Source organism: Octopus bimaculoides, chromosome 1 (assembly GCF_001194135.2).
Source record: "Octopus bimaculoides isolate UCB-OBI-ISO-001 chromosome 1, ASM119413v2, whole genome shotgun sequence".
Lineage (NCBI taxonomy): Eukaryota > Metazoa > Mollusca > Cephalopoda > Octopoda > Octopodidae > Octopus > Octopus bimaculoides.
Window position 1 is genome coordinate 55745283 of NC_068981.1, and position 23352 is coordinate 55768634.

General features: G+C 34.0%; 2 protein-coding genes across 2 annotated transcripts in view; one reads left to right on the top strand and one right to left on the bottom strand.

Annotated features, from left to right (window-relative positions):
* Positions 1-732: 732 nt before the first annotated feature.
* LOC106883877 (WD repeat-containing protein 82) lies at positions 733-20268 on the bottom strand. Its single transcript, XM_014935014.2, has 9 exons — positions 20048-20268; positions 17451-17548; positions 12613-12679; positions 12058-12157; positions 11816-11932; positions 11104-11259; positions 10297-10366; positions 9690-9832; positions 733-3910 (listed from the first exon to the last, which is right to left on the bottom strand). The coding sequence occupies exons 1-9, from the start codon at positions 20206-20208 to the stop codon at positions 3881-3883; spliced, it is 942 nt and encodes a 313-aa protein (XP_014790500.1). The 5' UTR covers positions 20209-20268; the 3' UTR covers positions 733-3880.
* A 437-nt stretch (positions 20269-20705) lies between these two features.
* LOC106883876 (glycerate kinase) overlaps positions 20706-23352 on the top strand; it is a 32597-nt gene continuing 29950 nt past the window's right edge. The window contains exon 1 of the mRNA XM_052966818.1: positions 20706-20759. The gene's annotated coding sequence lies outside the window, so the exon portion shown is untranslated. The remainder of the gene's footprint in view (positions 20760-23352) is intronic.

Here is a 23352-nt window from a genome sequence, read left to right on the forward strand (position 1 = left end):
CTAGGAGTTTAAGTTGTTATTCCAGAGTATGAAACAGTCATCCAGGTATTTCTTCCAATTCTCTTTAATGTATTGGGCGAGAGGGTCTCCAAATTTTCGCAGTGAATTCTGATATATTTTTTCTCTAAGAATCCCATTGAGGTTGGCAATGGTAGGTGCTGCTCTCATGCCCATCACAATTCCCGATATTTGGTGATAGTAGTTGTTGTCAATAATGAAATGATTATTCTGGAGAATGAATTTGATTGATTCAATGATGAAGGTTTTGTTTATTCATTCTGGTATTTCCTCTGGATGTAGTTCTAGCCAGAATCGAATTGCCATTGGGTGCATAGACGAATAAATGTTTGGGAATTCCAACTCTAGAGCTGTCCATGAGAAAAAGTAGGATTGGGACACACTTATCAAATACGTTCTGGAATCAAAAATTTATCTACTGTCATCGAAAAAGTTTAACTGGAAAAATGCAGAATTACTGGAGTTATGGGCATTCAAAGTGTAATCAAATTTAATTGAAAACGCTGCATGCAATGCCAGCATTTAGTTATTTGGAGATGTTGAAAAAATGTCTATTAATGTAATGTCTAAATTTTGGGTGATATAATTTCTCCAACATTAGAACATTAGAACTGCTAATAATGGGTACCACTGGAAAGTAGTCTATTTTAGTTTGCTACTATTAGATTACTGAAAGAAAGACAGCAGAAATAAAATAAGAAAATCTCAAAAACAAAGATTTTTTTTCTTTAATTTTATTACAAAATTGAAATATGAATGGGGGAATAAAATGTGAGAAATTGCTTCCTATACATATTAGTATGACATGCATAGGTATCTATGGCAGACAACACTGAACACCTAAGTCATAAGAACATGCCTCTTCCTCAGATGGTATTATATTAAGACATGAAAGGAAGACAGTGGCAAAATTCAAGAACAGTGCTAGAAAATATACATTCAGCATCATTTAAATGCTATATTATAAAGCCATATAGAACAAAAATTTGCCATTTGCTTTAGCCACGAAGTGTAGCACATCAGAGGTAATAAATACAACATTTATCAGAAATATTGGAATCACTAAACAAGTTGTAAAACTAAAAAGATATTGTGAGCTTGATAAAAAGTTTAAGTAAAACTTAAAAATTCAATCAATGAATACAATAAAACTAAACCACTTTTGACACATCACAGTAAAATGTTCAAATAGCTGTTGAAAATGCTTACATTAACTTATTAACTATAAAAATATTGGCTGAACAAGATAATTCTAAAACTATTAATTTAAATGATCAGAAGCTAAAACTAACAAATAAAACTAAATTTGTTTGTCTTTGAACATAATTAAAAAATGATTAAAGTAAAACTACTGAAAGCACATAAACTCTGTCAAGTCAGGAGTATAAAAGTATATCTTTCAAACGATCCCATGAAGGTGGGAATCCTGTAGTTTCAAATTAAACTTCTCAATATGAGTAATTATAAATTGCAGACAATAAAATCTTCAAAAGTTTAAAGAGAAAATAATTCCTAAACGAACCCAAATTTGCTCTGCTAAAATATTAACAGTTTTTTTTTTCCAAAAGAATTACACTTCCTCCATCACCAACAAAAAATGTGATATATTTCAAGTAGTTTAAAGGAGTTTAACTTTAATATACAATCAAAAAGATTTGATTGAATGTAAGAAAAAAAACTGAGAAAATGTCATACTTACAAACATCTGGTATTAGTATTATAATATTAACTTTTATTATTAGCACACTTGTCAAAAAACAATTTGTAACTTAACATAATTTTTCTTACTTCTAGCAAAATTTGAATATAAATTGAACCTTGGATACCAAAATGGCTATCCTATTAGAAACAATTTTAGTCTTAGAAAACTCTTTTATACATTTCAGAATGTTTCCAGACATTATTCTGGTTGAAAAAATAATTATATGTGAGATTCAAGTATATATCAAAATTAATTAAGAAAATTTAGATACATAGTGTTTAGATGTGGTTAATAGTGATTGGGATATACAATTCATGCACTAATATTGGTTGTTCCTTATTTGCTCTGAGTCAACTGATTACATTAATACTTGCAAAAAGTTTTAAAAGACCAGAATAAAAAGCACAGAAAGGTGAGTGTAAGGTTTTAGATTAGTATAATAGAAAGCACATTTCAATCAGATATAATACATCTAATAAATTTGAAGATAAAAAAACAAAAAAGCTACTTATGGTCCTGCTCCACTTGAAAATAAAATCTCTAGTCCTAGTAACCTATTTAATTCACTATATGAAAGCCTTATTTGTCTATTACATATAAAACCTGACAGTGCATTACTATGTTTTGAATAGAGATGCTTCAAACTGAAGTTAGATTTCGAACTGTAGATTTTGAAAATAAACTATCTTCTAACAAATGAATTGAATTATAATAGCAAAATACTTTAAGTTATTAACTATATGGTGATTAATAAAGTAGAGTCAACAAGCTAAAGAGAAATATAGGAATAAAGATTATATCAACAACTTGTGGATAAATATTTCTAAATATTTTGTTTTACTAATTTGAAAGAGAAATAGTTACTTTTCAAAAAGCTTTACTTTTAATGTTAAAATATATACTACAATTTAAATATGCTACACAAGAGAAAATGATATAGCCATAGCCCCGTTTCAGATAATGGGTTGTGTTCAGTATTGCCTTCTTTTGTGGATCAGTGCCATAGGGGCTGTAGCTAACTATTTACCCAGATATTGGTTAGTAATGAACCACCCAACTCTCAACAGAGAAAAGACCAACTGGATTGAAGTTACAAGAAAATTAATATTGAAGATGTAAGTTACTACTATCTATATAATAAAAGTACCTAAGTAATAAAGAGAGTTAGGTAGATTTGTCTTTAATATTTATTGAGAATAAATACTGTATAAGAAGAAAAAAAAACTTTGTCTATTTCAATCACAGGTAAAATAAATTAAGTCTACAAACCTAGCCACTCCACAATCACAGTCAACTAATGTAAGACAAACCATCAGAAGTTTTACTTTACCAAAACCTAAAGGTCAAAATAGCAGGGTGAATTATTCCAACTATATTGTTGAAGCAATGATCCACATGTCACTAACACAAAAGACTGATTTTTAATCTTGGTGTTATTTCCTTTCACTTATTGTTAATATTTCTAAATGCTTAATATAGTTAGTAGAATAATGTTGAATAAATGATGTCTACTGGTATGTAATGTAATGAATGATGGTGTGAATCATACAATATAGAAACTAATCATAACAGTACAATAATCTCCTGTCTATATAATAGACTTTACAGAGATCAAGGCAGTTCAACACATAGCTACCTTCAGATAATCACTAGTTTGCCGTGCACCCTTCCATCAGAATCAAACTGATCTTACAACCAAGAGATGTTATGAAACTAAAAATAATGATTATTAGAAAAGAAATCAGTACACACATATTACATATATTCCCAAAAAGGAAATTGCAAAGAATAATCAGGATAGCAAGGGGACACCACACAGGGTTATAGAAGGTGCTCAGTGCACCTAGCAGCTGCTACTGAACAACTAAGATGGCGCATGTAAAGGAAGATGGATATTTGTTCGACAACAATGAAGAGACCATTCAACTTAGAGTTCAATATTCAGCTCTAGCAAGTGTGAGAGCAACAAGAAATAAGAAAGTCCAGAATTAGTCTCTTGCGAAACTTAACAGCCAAAAACAACACTAATGGTGAATGAAGTTAAATGATAATTGAAGTATGTGAGAATTTTTATGTACATCTGTTCTGAAGGTGCTGGTAGCTGTTGCCTGTCATTGCTGGATTAAAGCTGGGCTAAAAATCTTTCTTGTATCTCATATTTCACTCATCTACATACGGCAGCCAGAAAGCCTGAAAATACATTTAATGCACGAATATTTAAAAAAAATATTTATGAGAATTACCAACTGCGTATCAAACATAACTGCAAGCAATTAAAAGCAAATATCTCTGTGTTCATGTTTTATGTCTGGTTTTCCATACTGACAATGGATTAGATCAAAAATTATTTAGACTATTTTCAGATATCCTTCCTCTTACCAATCCTATTCTGATTTTGAGGCACAGAAATTTCCCCCACTTTTTCCATTGGGTTTGAAAATGCAGAGTTACAGGGCGTATTGTTTACATGGAATAGGAACATTCATGCATGCTCTCGCTCTCTCTCTCTCTCTCACACACACACACACACATTCCCTATGGTCAGACGTATTTTTATGGAAAACTAGAAACGGGAAAATTCACCTGTATGATGGTGATGCTTGTTTTACAGCCATCACATGTCAAGACAAGTTACACAAACACACATATATATAATGGGCTTCTTTTTAATTTCTTCTACCAAATCCACTCAACCTGGGGCTCTAAAAGAAGACAATGGCTGAAGGTGGCATGCAGTGGAACTGAATGCTGAACCATGTGGTTGGGAGGGAAGCTTGCTTCATAACCATGTGGTTTCAGGTAGAATCCCAATGCATGACACTTTGGCAAGTGTCTTTTACTATAGGTGGGAGAGAGAGAGAGAACAGGACTGATTGGCAGATAGAATGCTTTGCTCTCTGCACTCTGAGTCCATATCCCACTGATGTTAATCTGTTTTCCATTCTTTCATGATTGTTAGTGACAGCTGTAGTTTTTAGTTCCATACCTTGTGCGGGTGGCACATGAGATGCACCATTTTGAGCGTGGCCGTTGCCAGTACCACCTGACTGGCTCCCGTAGGATTTTCGAGTGAGATCATTGCCAGTGCCCCTGGACTGGCTTGTGCGGGTGGCACATAAAAGACACCATTTCGAGCGTGTGACACGTAAAAGCACCCACTACACTCTCTGAGTGGTTGGCGTTAGGAAGGGCATCCAGCTGTAGAAACTCTGCCAAATTAGACTGGAGCCTGGTGTTGCCATCCGGTTTCACCAGTCCTCAGTCAAATCGTCCAACCCATGCTAGCATGGTAAGCGGACGTTAAACGATGATGATGATGACATATATGTATATTCTTTTATTTGATTCAGTCATTTGACTGCAGCCATGCTGGAGCACCGCCTTTAGTCAAACAAATCGACCCCAGGACTTATTCTTTGTAAGCCTAGTACTTATTCTATTGGTCACTTTTGCCAAACTGCTAAGTTATGGGGACGTAAAAATTTAAATTGTGTTCCAAACATCACATTAAATAAAAAAAAAAGTTGTTTTACAAAACCAGTCTAAATTCATGATTATTTTAAAATTTAATTGAAATGCATAAGGAATGTATTTTGGCTAGAAATATAGTAACGAAAGAGTTAAGCATGCAATTAATAATTACAATGTTATTTTATGTGTGTGCACGTGTCAGTGGAAGCGGCAAAAATCTATAGGAAGTTGGTGTTTTAAGGTTCTGAGTTCACTAAACTAGTTAACTTGGCCTTCTCATAATTAGTTAAGGAAAACTGAAAAACTTCTTTTTAAAATCTTTTGAGCAACTCGAATAAATAAAAGAAGAAATTATACTAAGTATCTACAGTAAGAATTAAGAGTACTGGGATTTCAACTTTTAGTATTATTATTATTATTCAGTTACCACAAAGGGTGTAAATATTCTGATCAGATATTTATACAGTGTCTAGTTAATATTTTTTCCTTCTAAATTAAAATTCCACCACTGCTAAGGTTTGATTTAATTATAATCATGTTTGTACATAAAAAAAGACACCCTGCTCACAAAGTTATTTTGTTAGAGTAGGGCAACTAACTAGTCAGTGACATATAACAAAAGGCAAACTCCTTAAAGTTAAGATTCAATTCCTACTTGAAGCAATATTATTTCATTTAAGGTGCAAATACAAAAGGAATTTTGGCCACAAAATTTCTTTATTCTCCTCTCTCCCATAAATTAGTGAGTTTTACAACCCCATACATCTGAATAACACAAACTTCCTACTTAGGTTCTTGAGGTAAATAATGCACCTCATAAATAAATACTTCTTAATGCTTGAATTTTATCAAGACAACAAAATTCTCAGCAATATTTACAGAATAAATACTGTAAAAGTAATTGCATACTTGAGAATATAATGTTAGTGTCATATCTCATGAAATTTTAGGATTTGCTTGTTAAATTATCATTCAATAATGAATAATTTTAAGATAATATAGTATTTTTGAGTAAAATGTAATGCACAAAAATAGTGAAAGAAAGTACAAGAGAAGCTGTATAAAATGTGAATACATGCAACAAAGAATTAAAATATTAATAGCAAAGAAACAAAATATTAGCAATGTAGCATGACTGAAAATCTATATGTAAGTTTGTAAGGCAAGTACAAATACTAACTGGTTCACATCCAGTTTTGAACAATTTTATGAAATAGCATGGTGTTTGTTCTTATCACCCTTCAGGGAAAAGAATATTCAGAAAATCTAATTTAAATTATTTCTAATGTTCACATGATCCTGAAAACCTGGTGTTATTTATAGTGTAACACTGACCACTCCATCTGCTTACATAATTTCTTTCCCTTTGATTTCAGTTTACTATTGTTGACGTCAGAAATACAAATGCCTGCATCATCTATCGTAAAATCGAAACATTTCAGTTCTATAGTTAAGAGATGAGGAATTATGTACATTATTTACATTTGATGGATATTTGTCCTCATTTTGTTTGTTATTAACACAATGTTTCATCTGATATACTCTCCAGCTTTCATCAGGTGTCTTGGTGAAATTTTGAACCTGGGTTCTCATTCTTAAGGTATTTTTCGATGTTGCTGTTATTATTATTATTATTATTATTATTATTATTATTATTATTCAGGTTACTGGTGAAGCATTATCGGTGATTCAAGAAAAACTGGTGACAGACACCCATCTAAAAGAACACACTAGTATACCAATATAAGAAACTTGATGGAAATGTTGACCTTCTGTGTAGAAACCACCTATTTAAGTATGGACACTGATATATATCGACAAGAGGGTTTAGCTGTGGGTTCGCCATTATCACTGATAATAGCCAATATATACATGGAATACTTTGAGAATTTGGCTTTAGGATCAACACCACTAAAATCAACCCTATGGCTGTGATATGTTGATGACACCTCTATTCTCTGGCCCCACCAAGAAGATGTCCAAGTGCTGTTAGATCATGTGAACTCAATAAAGCCATCCATACAGTTCACAATGGAAAAGGAAAAAGACAATCAGCTAGCATTCCTGGACGTATTAATAACATGCACCAAGTATGGCTTCAGGACATCTGTATACTGCAAGCCGACCTTCACTGGACAATACCTTAACTTCAATTCCAACTATCCATACAGTGTGAAGAGAGGAATTGCTCAGTTCCTAAAACATTGAGCAAAGAATATAATAAGTGATTGCGATACCTGCCACAAAGAAATGATCAAGCTCAGTAACAATCTATTGAGCAACAACTACCCCAAAAACATACTATCTACTCCAATTATGAAGAAAAGAGAGGATGAAACCAATAAACTGTCTACTCTATGTGAAAGGCCTCTCCGAAAAAGATATGTGGCCCATATGACATCAGGACAGTATTCAAGAGTAATACAACACTTCGCAAATACCTCCTTCAAGAAAAACCACCAATAGAAGAGAATATGACCAAAGACTGCGTGTACTCAATCCCATGTAGCTGTGGTAGGTTATACAATGATGAACCATGCCGCCCCCACAAAATAAGTGTAGATGAACATCGCAAAGCTGTGACACGAGGAGATATTGATAAATCAAGCATAGCTGATCATATATGGAAAAATGGAGACTACCCCCCAACCCTGTGGGATGAAATTAAAATAAAAGACATAGAACACCACTGGAAAATATGGAAACTAAAAGCAGCAGCACATATGCTAGGACACAACAACCTCCTAAACAGAGTGCAGATATGAATAGCATATGGGAACAGGTATTATGGAAGGAAAGGAAAATATTAGATTTATAAGCCCTAGAATTCACTCCATAATTGCCCACGGGCATATGGTGTAGTGGTTAAGAGCACGGGCTACTAACCCAAAGATTCCGAGTTCAATTCCAAGCAGTGACCTGAATAATAATAATAATAACAACAACATCGAAAAATACATTAGGAATGAAACCCAGGTTCAAAATTTCCCCAAGACACCTGATGAAGGCTGGAGGGTATATCAGCCGAAACGTGTTAACAACAAACAAGATGAGGACAAATATAAGTCAAATGTAAATGATTTATTTCAGTATTTTTTTTTATCCTGAGAAAGGAAACTATAAAATGCTTTTTGAGATAAGATGGTGTGAGCTATACAGTACACATCATTTGCACTGGGTAACCCCCCCCCCACTCAAATTACAGTTAAGTAAGAAGTCTACATGACAAAAAGAATACTTTTAGCAGCATTTCTTCTGACTTTGCAGTCTGAGTTCAAATGTTACCAGGGTTGGCTTTGCCTTTTATTATTCCTGGTTGATAAAATAATTACCAGGTAAGTATGGGATCAATGCAATTGACTTACCGCTTCCCCTGAAATTTCCGTGCCAGTGGCACGTAAAAATCACCATTTCAATGGGGCCAGTGCTGCCTGACTGGCACCTGTGCCAGTGACACGTAAAAAGTGCCCACTAAAGTCTTGGTTGGTGTTAGGAAGGGCATCCAGCTGTGGAAACCTTGCCAGATCAGATTGGAGCCTGGTGCAGCCTCCTGGCTTGCCAGTTGTCAGTGAAACCATCTAAACCAAGCTAGCATGGAAAGAGGACGTTAAACAATGATGATGATGATTGTGTATTTCATCCTCATTTTTTGCCAACATGGATTGAATGGTTGCGAAAATTTGAATTTTTAGAGAAATTGTTGTAACTAATTTCTGTCAGCTGGGTATTCTTCCCAGCACTAACTAGTCAATAAAAGAGAGGGCACAGTACTAAGGGTTTTTTTTTTTACAAGAAAGCAATGTATATTATCAATATACAATATTTGTAAAAGACCCCCATTCAGTAACTATTACATTAAACCAATAGAGTAGTAATTAGTTGTAAAAATAACAAACAAGATGGAAAACTTCCAAATAGACTTATTCATTTTATAAGTAAAATAAAATTTCATATGGGCAAATTGTGCTAAGGTAGAGGTTTACTAGAATATTAAATGTATATTGTTGATTCATTTAAATTTTATACTTTATATCAGCAATTGCCATTACTATCTCCCTTAGTTGCAAAGTAGCTTTTTGAACTTGTTCCCTCTGTTCTATAATTTTACAACTACCTACAGTGCTAGATCCTCAGTAAACCTTCCCCCCACTGAGCATCTATCACATGAGAAGTTCTAGTTATCTGTCTCACTTACTAGAGATCTCACATTTTTGGTGTACCCACTGCTTGCACTGACTGCATTGTATTGAATTTCTACCAATTCATTACCTACTTTTCAAGGTGATTTCCCAAACAGAATTAATATGTTGTGCTATTGCTCCCCCACCTCTCTCTCTCTCACACAAATACACATGAACATTTATTTCTAACAGTAATTCATTCTTACTTATAATGCCACTATGTCAAGGATTAATTGGTATATAAACACAACAAATTTGGTAAATAATTCAGAAACTATTTTGACAGGAAACATGCAAAATAACACAGCTGTACTCACCATGTTTGTACATGCTGTCGCTAACATCATATATTTAGGGTTGAACTGGACACATTGAACTGGACCTGGATGGTCAGCACTGAGCATGGCAACTTTGCTGCCTGTTTCTGTGCTCCAACAATAGATTTTACCATCGGTAGATCCTAAAAATAAATTTGAAAAGAAAAAAAAAAAAAAAAAAAAAAAAAAAAAGGATATTTTACAAGATATTTTTTAAATAAAATTACAAGTAGGGTTTAAAATATACTAAAATGAATTGATTTCTTTTACAATATTTTGAAAACTGAAAAGGCTAAAAGCAACAATGTAAGCAATTCATTAAAAAAACTTTAGATCTAATTTTTATTAATTTTGTAGAACCATTAATAATAAAAAGGTAATTAACAAATAGCTTTAAGTACCATTTCTCTACAGCTAAATGCATTTATTGAGACATCTAATTATGGCATATAATTCTTTTTACATCCATTTAATGATGCTCTAAATATAGAGCTGATGTTTTAGAATAATTTTCAAATTTTCATTATGTACTCATAAAAGCACATCCCTTCAACATTGCTTGTGACAAAATGTCATAAGCACTGTAGAGAGATTAGTTGTTACTCACCAGAAAAAACAAACTGAGAATCTGGACTGAAAGAAGCTTCTAATGGGATTCCTTTGTTATTAATGTGTCCCTAAAAAGAAATTTAAATACAAATTGTTTAAGACATCAATACAATATTTCAATGACCGAATACATTAATATGGTTGGTAGCAATCAGTTAAGATGATCATTAAAACATATTTTAATTCTTTTCAGTAGGACCCTTATTTATCCTACTCTCCTGATTCTTAGAAACTTATACTTTAGGAAAGCAACAAAGCAAAGTTAAAAGTTATATTAAAATATTCAAACACAAATAGACAACATAATATATTAAGAACTATAAAAGTATAATCTTTTCAACAGCCTAGTTTAAAAAAATATTCTTGACAACAGAAGTAAAATTCTATATCAATTATTTTGCTCTAATGACAATACATAAATTTAGTATTTTGCTTAGAATATGTGGTGCTTGTGGCGTTATGGGTTGTGATGAGCTATGTGGTGTTGGTGGAGGATTGCAGATGAGGCAAATGGAAGTGAAGACTGCAGGGGCTGGCAGAAGAGCCATGGGGGGGCATGTGTGGGCACAAAGCATGTGCAGGCAGTTCGATGAGAGACAACGCGTGTGAAAGGTCGTGTTTTTATATGGTCAGTAATCGCTCATCCCACCACGGTCAACAGGTAAGGTCTCTGTATTTCTTTCTCCCTTTTGCTTCTTTTTCTGTTGTCTTTTTCCTCCATCACGCTACAGAATACAAAAGAACTGTTTGCAAGATGGACTAGGTAGAGGAATGGTAAAAGTACATGAAAAGAGATCACACTTACTGTGAATGTGTGCAAAGGAGTTCCTTGGAAAGCATCTATCAAGCGAATCACTTGAGCATTAGTTGAAATCAGAATTAATTTACCATCAGGACTAAATTTCATACCAGTCCAATCACAGTCCTTATCCTGATTCAATTTGAATGTTGTAAAGGGACCCTGAAAATAACAATAGAATGGCAGAAATATTAATGGCATTTCTTGGTTGTGTTTGTTTACCATAGCTAAGTTCTATATAGTAGCAATATAAAATAATTTTTTTATATTTGTAGATCTGGCAATTTGCTGTACTGGAGAAGACACATCAAGCTAAGAAAATTTTGGTCATCAATACATACAAGTATGACTTTTATGGCCATGCCCCCACTCCCTCTCCCAGCTGAGAGGCCTTTATCTTGCAGGTGTCAGTGCCATGTAAAAGCACTCATGTTGGTAGCATGTAAAAAGCACTCAGCACACTGTAAAGTGATAGGCATCAGGAAGGGTATCCAGCTATAGAAACCATGTCAAAACAGACAACTGGAGCATGAACAGCTCTCTGGCTGGCCAGCACCACTCAAACTGTTCAACCCATGCCAGCATGGAAAACAGATGGATGATGATATACAAAATTCTTAAGTAATAATTACTTGAATTAAAAAAACAAAACAATTTATACAAAGTTAGTAGTACTTCTTGCACAAAGTTAATCAACAAATAACAAAATGTTTATCACCTTATCAAATGATCGAAGATCATACAGCTTGACACACTCAGAATTAATGCCAGCAGCAAATATCAAACCTTCAGGATCAAATGCTGCTACAGGCCGACCTGGTAAGTGCATTAATCCCTGAAAAATAATAAAAAATTAATAACAGAATTAGTTTATCAAATTAAATCAGAGTTGTGAAATTCTAATGGAAATAATAAACAAGACTAAATAAGAAAGAAAAACAAAAAATGTGTAAACACTACCTGGCAGTTTTGAGAACGCAGATCCCACAAACGAATCGTTTTATCTAATGAGCCAGAAAGGAACGTGTCGTCTATTGGAGACATACATAATGTAACTACCCTAATACAATAAAAGAAAACCACACATGAGCAATATAGAGAATTTAAAAATGCAATTTTATTGTAAACAAATATTTTGTACTACTTAAGTATTACATAATAGATTTAACTTGAAAATTACTGCAATAACATTTATAACTAATTAAAAATTTCTTCATTATAATCTAACCATTTAGTACTCAGATTACTTTGTCAAATCTAATGCTTATTTATTCACATTGTCTTGAATTAATCATACATTATCTCATAGCTTTGAGATTTCAGTGATGTGATTGTTTATTTTTACTATGACACTGTAGAAGTGTGAAATGTTGGATCTGGCCAGTTTAAACATAAAAGAGGCAGAATATTTTGGCCACATATGGTTGGTTTAAATGCTAAAGAGTTAAACTATCTTAAATAGTTACTATCATTAAACAAATTAAATATAACTTAAAAATTTAAGTGTTTACTTACTTTTTTGAATGTCCAGGAAAATATCTGATGTACTTATTATCATGGAGTGATAAGTATCTGATTGTATCTGAAGAAGAAAAACTGGTATTTAGATAAATAATTCTACACACAGACACATCAGAATCACATGAAATCAATAAGATCTTATTGTTAAAAAAATAAATTTAACTTTGAACAGTTGCCAAACTAGGACCAGCATGTCAATAACCTGACCACTTCTAAGCACCTATCTACCTAAGAATCCAGAAACCAGTCTTTCCATGTGAAAACTTGATTATTCCTCCAAAATAATGTGTATTTTCATCATAAAATGTATTGTAATATCTTATCTTTTACTTGCTTCAGTTATTGGATTGCAGCCATGTTGAGGCACCACTTTGAAGGCTGAACAAATTGACCTGAGTACATATTTTATCATTAAGCTTGGTACTTACTCTATCAGTCTGTTTTTGCAGAACTACAAGATTATGAGACATAAACAAACCAATACTAGATACCTGCTCTTTTTCTCTCATATTGATCTTGTACCTCGAGCGTATGCCCTCACCATCTCCCTCTCTTTCTAACTTTCAGCCTCTCAGCAAGACACCTGTTCCTTTCTCTCTATTATACTTTCACATCCTTCAATACTATACCACACTAAGTTGTGGGATCTTGTCTTGTGAGCAGTTGGTGACTTCATAGCTGGTGCTATGAAAAATGCACCCAGTACACACTATAAAGTGGTTGACATTAAGAAGGGCATCCAGCTGTAGAAACCTTACCAAAGCAGACATCTGAGCTCAATGCAATCCTCTGGAACATTAGTTCCTGTTGAACCATCTGATATGTCAGCATGGAAAAAGGGATGATAAATGATGATGATAATTCCACAGTTTCTGTCTATTAAATCTACTTACAAGGTCTTGATCAGCTTCGGGTTATTGTAGAAGACACTTGCCCAAGGTGCCACATGATGGGACTGATCCTACAACCACGTGGTTGCAAAGCGAGCTTCTTAACCATAGAAAAAAGTTCGAGTTTTTCTCAAGGATCTCATTTCAGCTCTCTTTAGATATATTGTTAGAGTTAAAACACGATTCAAAAGAGACAATAATTAATAATTCAAATTTTATGGGTAAATTTCTAGCTTGTGCAGTTAAGTCCACATGCCATTGGAGAACAAGCTTTTATAAGTCAGAAATTGCCCACCAACTGTGAGGCAGCAATTAAAAGTAATCTCAATCTGCTTTTCAAGAAACAACTTTTTAAATAAATTTTTTTTAATATATCTGGTCGGTGATATCCTTTTTTATTATTTACCCTTTTCTCACTTCTGCTAACAAAACAACATAAGTGTTGTGTGTTTGTATTGTTACTGTTATTGACACTGCATTTTGAGTGTTGATGTGATAGCAACATGAAAGTTAAACTCTTTTGGAACAAGCCAACTGCAATGGCATTTAGTAGCGCAACCTCTCATGAGTAATACAAGCATGAACCTATAGTATATAGAGTGGAGTTTCTCAGACTTGATGTTACTCTTTTGAGTTCAAAAGAAAAATGAAAATTATCGCAATATAAAATCAGCCCAGTTGTAGAAATTGCCAGATGGTGAGGTATGAGTGTCGAACTACAAGTGTGTATTTATATTTTAGGAACTACACCCTTAAATTTATACTATGATTCTATGCTCATCATCTAGATACCAAGTGAACATGCAATTGTCACTATTTGAAAGCATGCTATGTATTTAGAGGTATAATTAGTAAAGCGTAAACACACATACTAGAAGTTCTCAGCTAGCACATACTGAACAATCACTTTAATCTGCTTAAAACCCTGAGCAGTATCTCTTAACTAACTCATGGCATAACATTCATATGCTATCCATTTAGATTACTAGCTTACACTGCCACAACCATTCCAGTTAAATATATTGATATTTTTATACACAGGTGCCATTTGACTCACTTTTAGCAAATCCTTTTTAAAATTTCATTTTCATGCACAGGGGCAATAAACAGATCCCATCACATGGCAGTGGGAAAAACTAGAAGTAGTTGATAGCTTCCGCTACCTAGGTGACCAAGTCTGTAGTGGGGGTGGATGCTCAGAGAGCATTACCACTAGAATAAGAATAGCCTGGGCAAAGTTCAGAAAGCTCCTATCTCTACTGGTGACAAAGGGTCTCTCACTCAGAGTGAAAGGTAGATTGTACGATGCATGTGTACAAACTGCCATGCTTCATGGCAGTGAAACATGGGCCGTGACTGCTGAAGACATGTGTAGGCTCGAAAGAAATGAAGCTAGCATGATCCGCTAGATGTGTAATGTTAGTGTGCACACACGACAGAGTGTGTGTGTGTGTGTATATATATATATGGATTTATGACTTTGGTACAAGTCTAGACATCTGTAGGAAGGAGATATAGATGATTGAATCAATCCTGGTATATTATTGAAATATAATTTTACTTACTTCTAAAAGATGAATGTTGAATTCAAGCCCAGCCAGATTTGAACTTAGAACATTAATACCACAAAAAAATTGAGTCAACCACTCATATATATAAAACTTTTGTAACAATACAAATACAGCTAAGTGAATAGTAGACATCTTTTATCTTTTACCTTTTATTTGTTTCAGCTATTAAACTGGCCATGCTGGGGCACTGCCCTGAAGAATTTTTAGTTGAATGAATCAACCCCAGTACTTTATTTTTTTAAGCCTGGTACTTATTCTATCAGTCATTTTTGATAAATTACTAAGCTACGGGGACATAAACACACCAAAAACAGTTGGGGACAAACACAGACATACATACAATGAGCTTCCTTCAGTTACTGTCAACCAAATCCACTCACAAGGCTTTAGTTGGCCTGAGATTATACTACAAGACACTTGCCTAAGGTGCCTCACAGAAGGACTGAACCTGGAACCATATGGTTAGGAAGTAGACTTCTTACCACACGGCCAGATAGAGAAAAACAAAATTAGGCATTTAAATTGCAGCAAGAGAAGTATATCTTAAATCTGCTTTCAGCAAAAGGAGATTCTTGCATATATTGTAGAAACTCCTAATATAGTTAAGCATATTTACCTGGTAAAGGATTTCTAATTGCAGTGAATTTCATGACATGAACTGTAATACAAAACAACCTTCTAAGCCCTTAGACTCATAAAATTCACCTACAACCTATTCACAGTTATGGCTACGTTATGTGGCTTGGCCTTAAACACAACACATTACCCTTCAAGCAATTATCTAACACACTACCAACATAGCAGCTGGCTACAGCTTCCTTTCTTGGGGGAGTTAATTTTCCTCATCAGGATTGTATGTTCTAACACAACAATTGCAAGAAAATATTCTACTGGATAATTATTTGTAAAAACTTTTTGTTTCCATTTACTTAAATCAGACAAACTTGAAGCACCATTAACAAGAGCATTCCTTAAATTATATTGCAAATTCATTTAGCCTATGAAAAGCAAACTGAGAACTTAATTAAAAGTGTTGGTCATTGTGAAATTTTCAAGAGCCACTCTAAATTAAATGCATCTGAAGACCACACAGTCATCATCATTTAACATCAAGAAAAAAAATTAAAACTAGGCGTAGGAGTGGCTATGTGGTAAGTAGCTTGCTTACCAACGACATGGTTCTGGGTTCAGTCCCACTGCGTGGCACCTTGGGCAAGTGTCTTCTACTATAGCCTCAGGCCGACCAAAGCCTTGTGAGTGGATTTGGTAGACGGAAACTGAAAGAAGCCCGTCGTATATATGTATGTGTGTATATGTTTGTGTGTCTGTGTTTGACCCTCCAACATCACTTGACAACTGATGCTGGTGTGTTTACGTCACCGTAACTTAGTGGTTCGGCAAAAGAGACCGATAGACTAAGTACTAGGCTTACAAAGAATAAGTCCTGGGGTTGATTTGTTCGACTAAAGGCGGTGCTCCAGCTTGGCCGCAGTCAAATGACTGAAACAAGTAAAAGAAAGTAAAAAAGAGAGATAAGTCAGCCTCATTCCAAATAGTAGCAAGGTGCTTATGCCACTACGTCCTCCAGTTGAACCTAAACAACATAAATTCATACTAAAACACCTGCCTGGTGTATTGTTTCACTGGACGAAGTTTCCAGCTATACCTAATAAATTCCAAAGAAACAAAAAAGTCACATACCACTTGCTATGACTAACATGACAGGCCTCTACATGGACACTGTACAAGCCAGAAATATAAATCAAATCTCTCTCATCATATACCATCTTAAAAAGTAAAGACATTGGATAATATGGTCTTAAGACACACTACACCAAAAAACTGGGTTGTAATGGCAGGAATGTTTTTGATCACAACCCTTCTAACATGAGGGAAGCTAAACAACACCAGAAGTACAATTGCTGATTAAACATGAACAGATTAATAAACAAAGCAAACTGACAATATATTTCAATACAACTCTTGGCAACCAGCATAGATCACAAGAATTGGTATCGTGCTCCTCCCTGTTCACTCACTGTTACTGAGAGAATCCTGGTACCTTTCTTTTCCTCCACTTAGCTCTTCACATATCTTATGTACCAGAGTGTATAGGAGGTTTACAAACCAAACAAGACGCATGTCGCATTTAGTCATTTAGACTTGTTGGTTCATCCCAAATGTTTTGCTAGCTAATTTCATATAAGTCTTTTCAAGCATAGGTGGTTGAAGTTCATAGCAACACAACATTCATTCAGCAGACTGAGTGATTGTGAACATGGAACAAAGCAACTGCAATTTCTGACACATATCTTCAATTAATCAAAAACATTTGAAAATAGTAATGTGAAATAATTAAAAATATACTTGCCATCTACTTTCGTAGAACAATGTAATACTGTGGTGATGGTGTGTGTATAGCGAATGAGATCAACCCCATACTTTTTGCTATTAAGTGTTCTTTTAGGCCTGGAGGGAATAAGAAAAATATTAGATACAAAAACATTTATTGCAATACCTTTACATAAAACACAGGTGTTTGCATTCCATCTATAACAGACATTCAATGCAAACTAGAGAAGTTTTCTAAGGCATTGCTCATTACCACAAATCCAAATACTCTTACTGTATCAATCAATATGAAAATAGGAACCATTTTCAATTCTTCATTGGGTTGAACATTTTGGAAGGCCATACAGAAAGGCATAGCCATGCTGTGTGTAAGAGGGTATTGTAGGATCAAAGACCAAACTGAAGAACAGCAGTTTGAGGTGCTAATGAAGAGGAGTCATGGACCAAACCAAAGTATAGTGTTTAAGGTAATAATTACACTTGTTGATTATCCTATTGAATTCAGAAATTTGTAATTAATTCAACCTATTTTAAGGCCACGTGTAATACAAGTGAATCAACTTCTGTTCAATATATTCTATAACCTAAAGAAAAGGTTTAGTATACATAGTAGTAACATTTATATGATACATGGTAATATACAACTAGTTCTTTATTGGAAAACTCAAGTATTTTAACAGTAGAAATGTCTAAATTAATTAGTTGAGTGTATACCAAAGCTCAAATAGTAAATACATTGAGCTACAGGCAGTGCTTGAGTTAGCATTTAGTTTGGTATCTTTGCACCATATAACTTCATGTACAATTGGTTTATTTATTGGCTTCTCTTTGAATTAGGTTAGAGCTTACGAACTATTAGAATAACATTAAAAACTCTTGTCCAATACATAACCAATAAGCTAAACAGTATTGGAAGCACTGTATTTATAGTTTCAATTTATCTCAAGCTAGCTGCAAACCAAGAATGGCTCTACGATTCGAAGTTAACATTAGTAATAAAACAAGTTTCAATGTTCCACACCAATATACCCATTTTAATGGATCAAAAAAAAAAAAATCTTGAATCAAAGTAATTCTTTAAATTGTTATTTTTGCATATTAGTGGAAGTTTAGTTTCATGTGGTAATTTTGTATTTATTATTGTGTGTACATATTTAGGGTAAAAAAACTGAAGTCATTTGTTCATTCTCATATAAACGAATCAAATTTTGTTTAATACACATTATTTTTCAGTGTATTTATCTCGAAAAACTACATTCACGGATTTAGAGTAGATAAAAATTTCTTTGATGACATATTAGTTTTAATTTCTACAGGGGAAGGAAACAGGTCTGGACCGAAAAATCAGTCTTCAGTTTTTTTCTTTTTTAAATTACTTTCTACTAGAAATATTTACTCATCTACGTTTGTAAACATCAGATTTATAAATAAGTCCTTCGGGAGGAAAAAAGGAACACCACGTACTAATGAATAACTTCTTTGAGCACCTTCCATTCCCGAGATTTACTAAAAGATTTTTCTCATTTCTGTAACTATAAAGAATGACTCGTCATGCGGTGCATAACAGCATGAAAAGAAAGGAAAAAAACTGCGTAACCGACACAATTTTATCAATATCGAACGATTAATGAAGGTGGCTTCCTGAATCTATACTAAGCGCACAGAATTGACAGCTAAGTGCATATAAAGCTAGCTAATAGAGGAGGTGCAAGGCGTATGTTAATGACACTAGTATTTGGCGCCAGTCTCCTAAGCACAAGCAGATTTGACTGCATGTAAACAGAACGGATCAATGGGTGGAGGGAACAAGTGTTATTTAAGTGAATGAAACAGTTAACGTTGAGTAAATTGTGTTTTCATTTGCTAAAAATAGCCTCCTAAGTTATTGATCATTATGAAGGCTCTTTAGAGACACTTGTTCTTGGCAAAAGTATTTAAAAAATGAATAGAAAACACTTTAATATCTACTAAACAGCTTGTGATGAAGGAGAATATTTTCCTTCCAGGTTGCTCTGAATATCAATCAAATCGAAACAAAAAGGAGAGAGAAATCTTAAATATATAATCTGGTGTGGTACTCATGACTCAGTAAAGCTGAAGAAAAAAGTGCATCTTTGATGGAGAGATATGATAATTCTAAGTCTCCGCCATTTTTCGAAGCTTATTTTGGCAGAACCACAACCGACGCCGGGTCATGGAAAGAAAAATTCGATCGAGCGATCATAATTTGAAATTTAAACATATCCTCCGCATCAATAAACAACCAACGAGTAAATTTTACATCGAAATAATACTCCCTCAAAAGAGTAAACATTTAAATTAAAAATATGGGTTTAGAAGGAGGAGAAAACAAACTGCAATATTCTTCACCGATTGAAGGTCCCTGAAGAAAGTAGCTAATTTTGTTATGAACTAAGCAATCAAGAATGGTCATTCTGTAATAAGACAAAAGGTCCCTCCTATCTCCTACTTCTACTGAAAGATAAAAGTCTTTGTGGGTCGTTCTTGGTGAAGTTCTTCTTCCAATTTAAAGGAAGTCAGAACAATAAACTAGGACGTCATTTTATACCCACTCTCTCTCTCTCTTTCACAGTATAGCTACAGGGAGCAACTTACGTTCCGTTTTGACAGTCGTATATCACAATGGATTCATCATCACTGCTCGATATAAGTGTCTCCCCGTTTGCATAAAAGTCAATGCTATTTATTTTATCACTGTTCTCCTTAAACACTTTGGCCACGCGAAATTTACGGACGACTGTGTCTGTCAACTTCATTTTCCATGTGCATCATTTAGTAGTACGTAAAAATGGTGGGTGAAGCTAGCTCTAGTATGTACTGAAGTCAATATATGTTACTATTGGATAAAGATTTTTTTAAATATATAACCTAAGAAATTTTTTATTTTTGGAAACCTTTCAAAACTCTCAATATTTTGAAAGAAATTAAAAAAGATTAAATTGACTTTTTAATTCCAATTAATAATTTTAAACATATCGAATAAAAGTCAATTAAGGTTTCAGCAGTAAATAAGGTGTGAACTTCCTGTTCATAAATAACTTGTAATCTAGTCATCATTGATTGAATAGAATTAAGTCCCTCGCTACTTTTGTTTATGTGCTTTGTAATTACCTTTTTTTTTTTAAATTGTTAATTTCACCAAATAAATATATTTTTGTATTTACGGCATATTTCGTCGGCTTAATACGTCATGCCGCATTTTTAAAGCATATCTTAATTTCATCGGTAAGAAAATATTTTTGTTTCGCAGCGAAGTGACACCGTATTGTATTTTCAATAGATCAAAAAACATTTTATTCCACAAAATGTAATCATTTAAGATTCTGCTATACAAACTTTTCGGACGTTAATATTTTAAATTTATTTATTCACTTGTTTTTAGTGTTAACCTGATTTCTCAATTTCTTTTTAAACAACCATCCCCTATTTATATATAGTTTTTTTTCTGAGCTGTATATTTTTTGCCAACTAGTATACATTTCATAAGAATTTATTTACACCAATTCAATTTTAAAGAATTTTGGATTTGCATATTTAGTTCAATATTAGCTACAATACATATTTTATACATAAGTTGTATGCAACAGAAAGGCTCAGTAGAATTTATTTTTAAAAGTTTTCTCGGATAATACTTGTTTGCGAACTTTATTGTACAAATACCTGTCGATTACTAATCTTAGTTTCAGAATTTTATTTATGGAATTAAATGTTTTGAACTTACAATTTTTTTAAGGCTTAAGTACGTATTTATATTTCTTGCAGTTAGTAAAGATCACCTATTAATTCTTCCCAGAAAATCTTTAATAATGGTCTGGACATTTGTTTTGGAATTACCTAGGCCAAACCGGTCGTAAAACCTACGGAAAACTTAATCTTAAAATATTAAATTCATTATTGCAGCTGTCAGGTTTCCGAGAGAAACTTGTCTTGTGATAAAATAGTGATCTCTCTCACACCTTAAAAAAAACGTCTAAATTTCTCAATGATAGTAGCTTACTTTAATGAATGATTAGACAGTCTGATCAAAGGTTGCTCACTTGCACTATTCTTTCATTCTTCATCTGAAACAGTGGATAGTATTATCACTTTCAGTTGATTCTATTTCTGTTGCCATCATCGGATTCACTAAGTGATCTTTATAATTTATACACTCTGAATGAAATTCTTTCATTAACTTTTTTTCTTCCTGAGTGCACCCCATTTCGTTAGAGAACAATACCTTAAACTGCAGCCAAACTATAAGTCTGAGTGGACACATATAATATAAGCATTTTTGAGAAGCACTGATCAAACAGAACAAAGGGGTTCCAGTCCTGACCAAGATGTGTTTTTGTAGGTCAGAGACAACATTGTCAAGAGGACAGAGAGCAATTTGGAGGAGACTTGGGTGCCATTTGCAGAAGATCAAGAGGTCTCCCTCTCCACCACCAGGTCCTCTTGTGTCTCTTATTTACATTTAGTTATTGCAGTTAGTAAAAGGAAGATATACTCATCCATAAAATCCCAAACCATGATGCTATGAAATGTGTATTTTGAGACATCTAATATGACTACTTTGAAATTTCTCCAATCAATACCAACATAGAAAAACAGTTAAATATGATGATCATGAGAATATTCCCATGTATAGAGTGTTACAAGATTAATTTGGAGGAAACAGTTTTTCTTTTTTTATGAGAATAGCATTAAGAAGTAGAATGCCTTAGGTATGATATATAGGCAGTATAAACAGAAAGCATGTGAAGACTGCTGTGAAAAGAATACAATCTGAGAACAAAGAAAATGAAAATATAACAAATTGTTCTGTAGTTTATAACCAATTTAAGTAGCAGAACAGCTGTAGAATAGATAAATTTCATCTGAATTTGTCAAACTGAAAAAGACTTTTGATAGGGTTCAAGCATTTAATGCTGTATGGCACATGAAAACTATTTAGGAAATAGATGAAGGTGTTAGTTTTAGTGGCTTACAAAAAGCCCAGTGATTAAGAAGTTTACTTCACAATCTTGAAGTTCTGGATTCAGTTTCATAATGTGACATCTTGGGCAAACGTCTTTACTTTAACCTTGGTGGAACACAAGCCTTGTGAATGAATTTGGGTACATGGAGACTGTACTTATGATTTAAAGGTCTTGTATTGTCATACTTGTGTCATTCTGATTCTGGCTGAGAATTATGTGAAAGGTTAACATGTCTGTAGAATACATTGGCATAAGCCTCACAAGAGATGACATAGGATCAAGACAACTGGCAATTTGCTGTTTGAGAAAATCTACCCAGCTAAATAAAATCCAGGACATAGAGGCAGGTCCCTTATGGTCATGCTCTCCCCCATCTTCCCAACACCTCTCCCTTCACCACACCTATACTCACTACTGCTGCATTTCCCTCCATTCTCCCTCATGTACCTACCTGTGCAAAATATGTTTCTGTTGAATCCTTTCCCCACAACATATCCACCTACTACCCCCTCCTGCTTGTGCCCACTCATTACATTTCCCCCTACCAGTTCTCACTCTCCTTTCACAATCTTGTGAACTCACCCTCTCCAACTCCTAGTCCACTTCACTATGTACAACTCATTGTTACTTGGGTGTATGGCCTCTACCCACTCTCTGTTACATCTTGAACATCTCTCTCGTCACATGTTTCTCCGCTAATGTAAAACACCTTTTTCTGTTCCTTAATACTACCCCCACCTGCAGTTGAGGAATCTTGTTCTGTAACTGCACAGCTGCTGGTGCCTCATAAAAAGCACTCATGAAACTATGTAAAATGATTGGCATTAGGAAGGGCATCTAGCCATAGAAACCATGATGAAGGAGACAGCAGAGCTTGGCGTAGTCTTCTGACTTGGTAGTTCCTGACAAACTGTCCAACCCATGCCAGCATGGAAAACG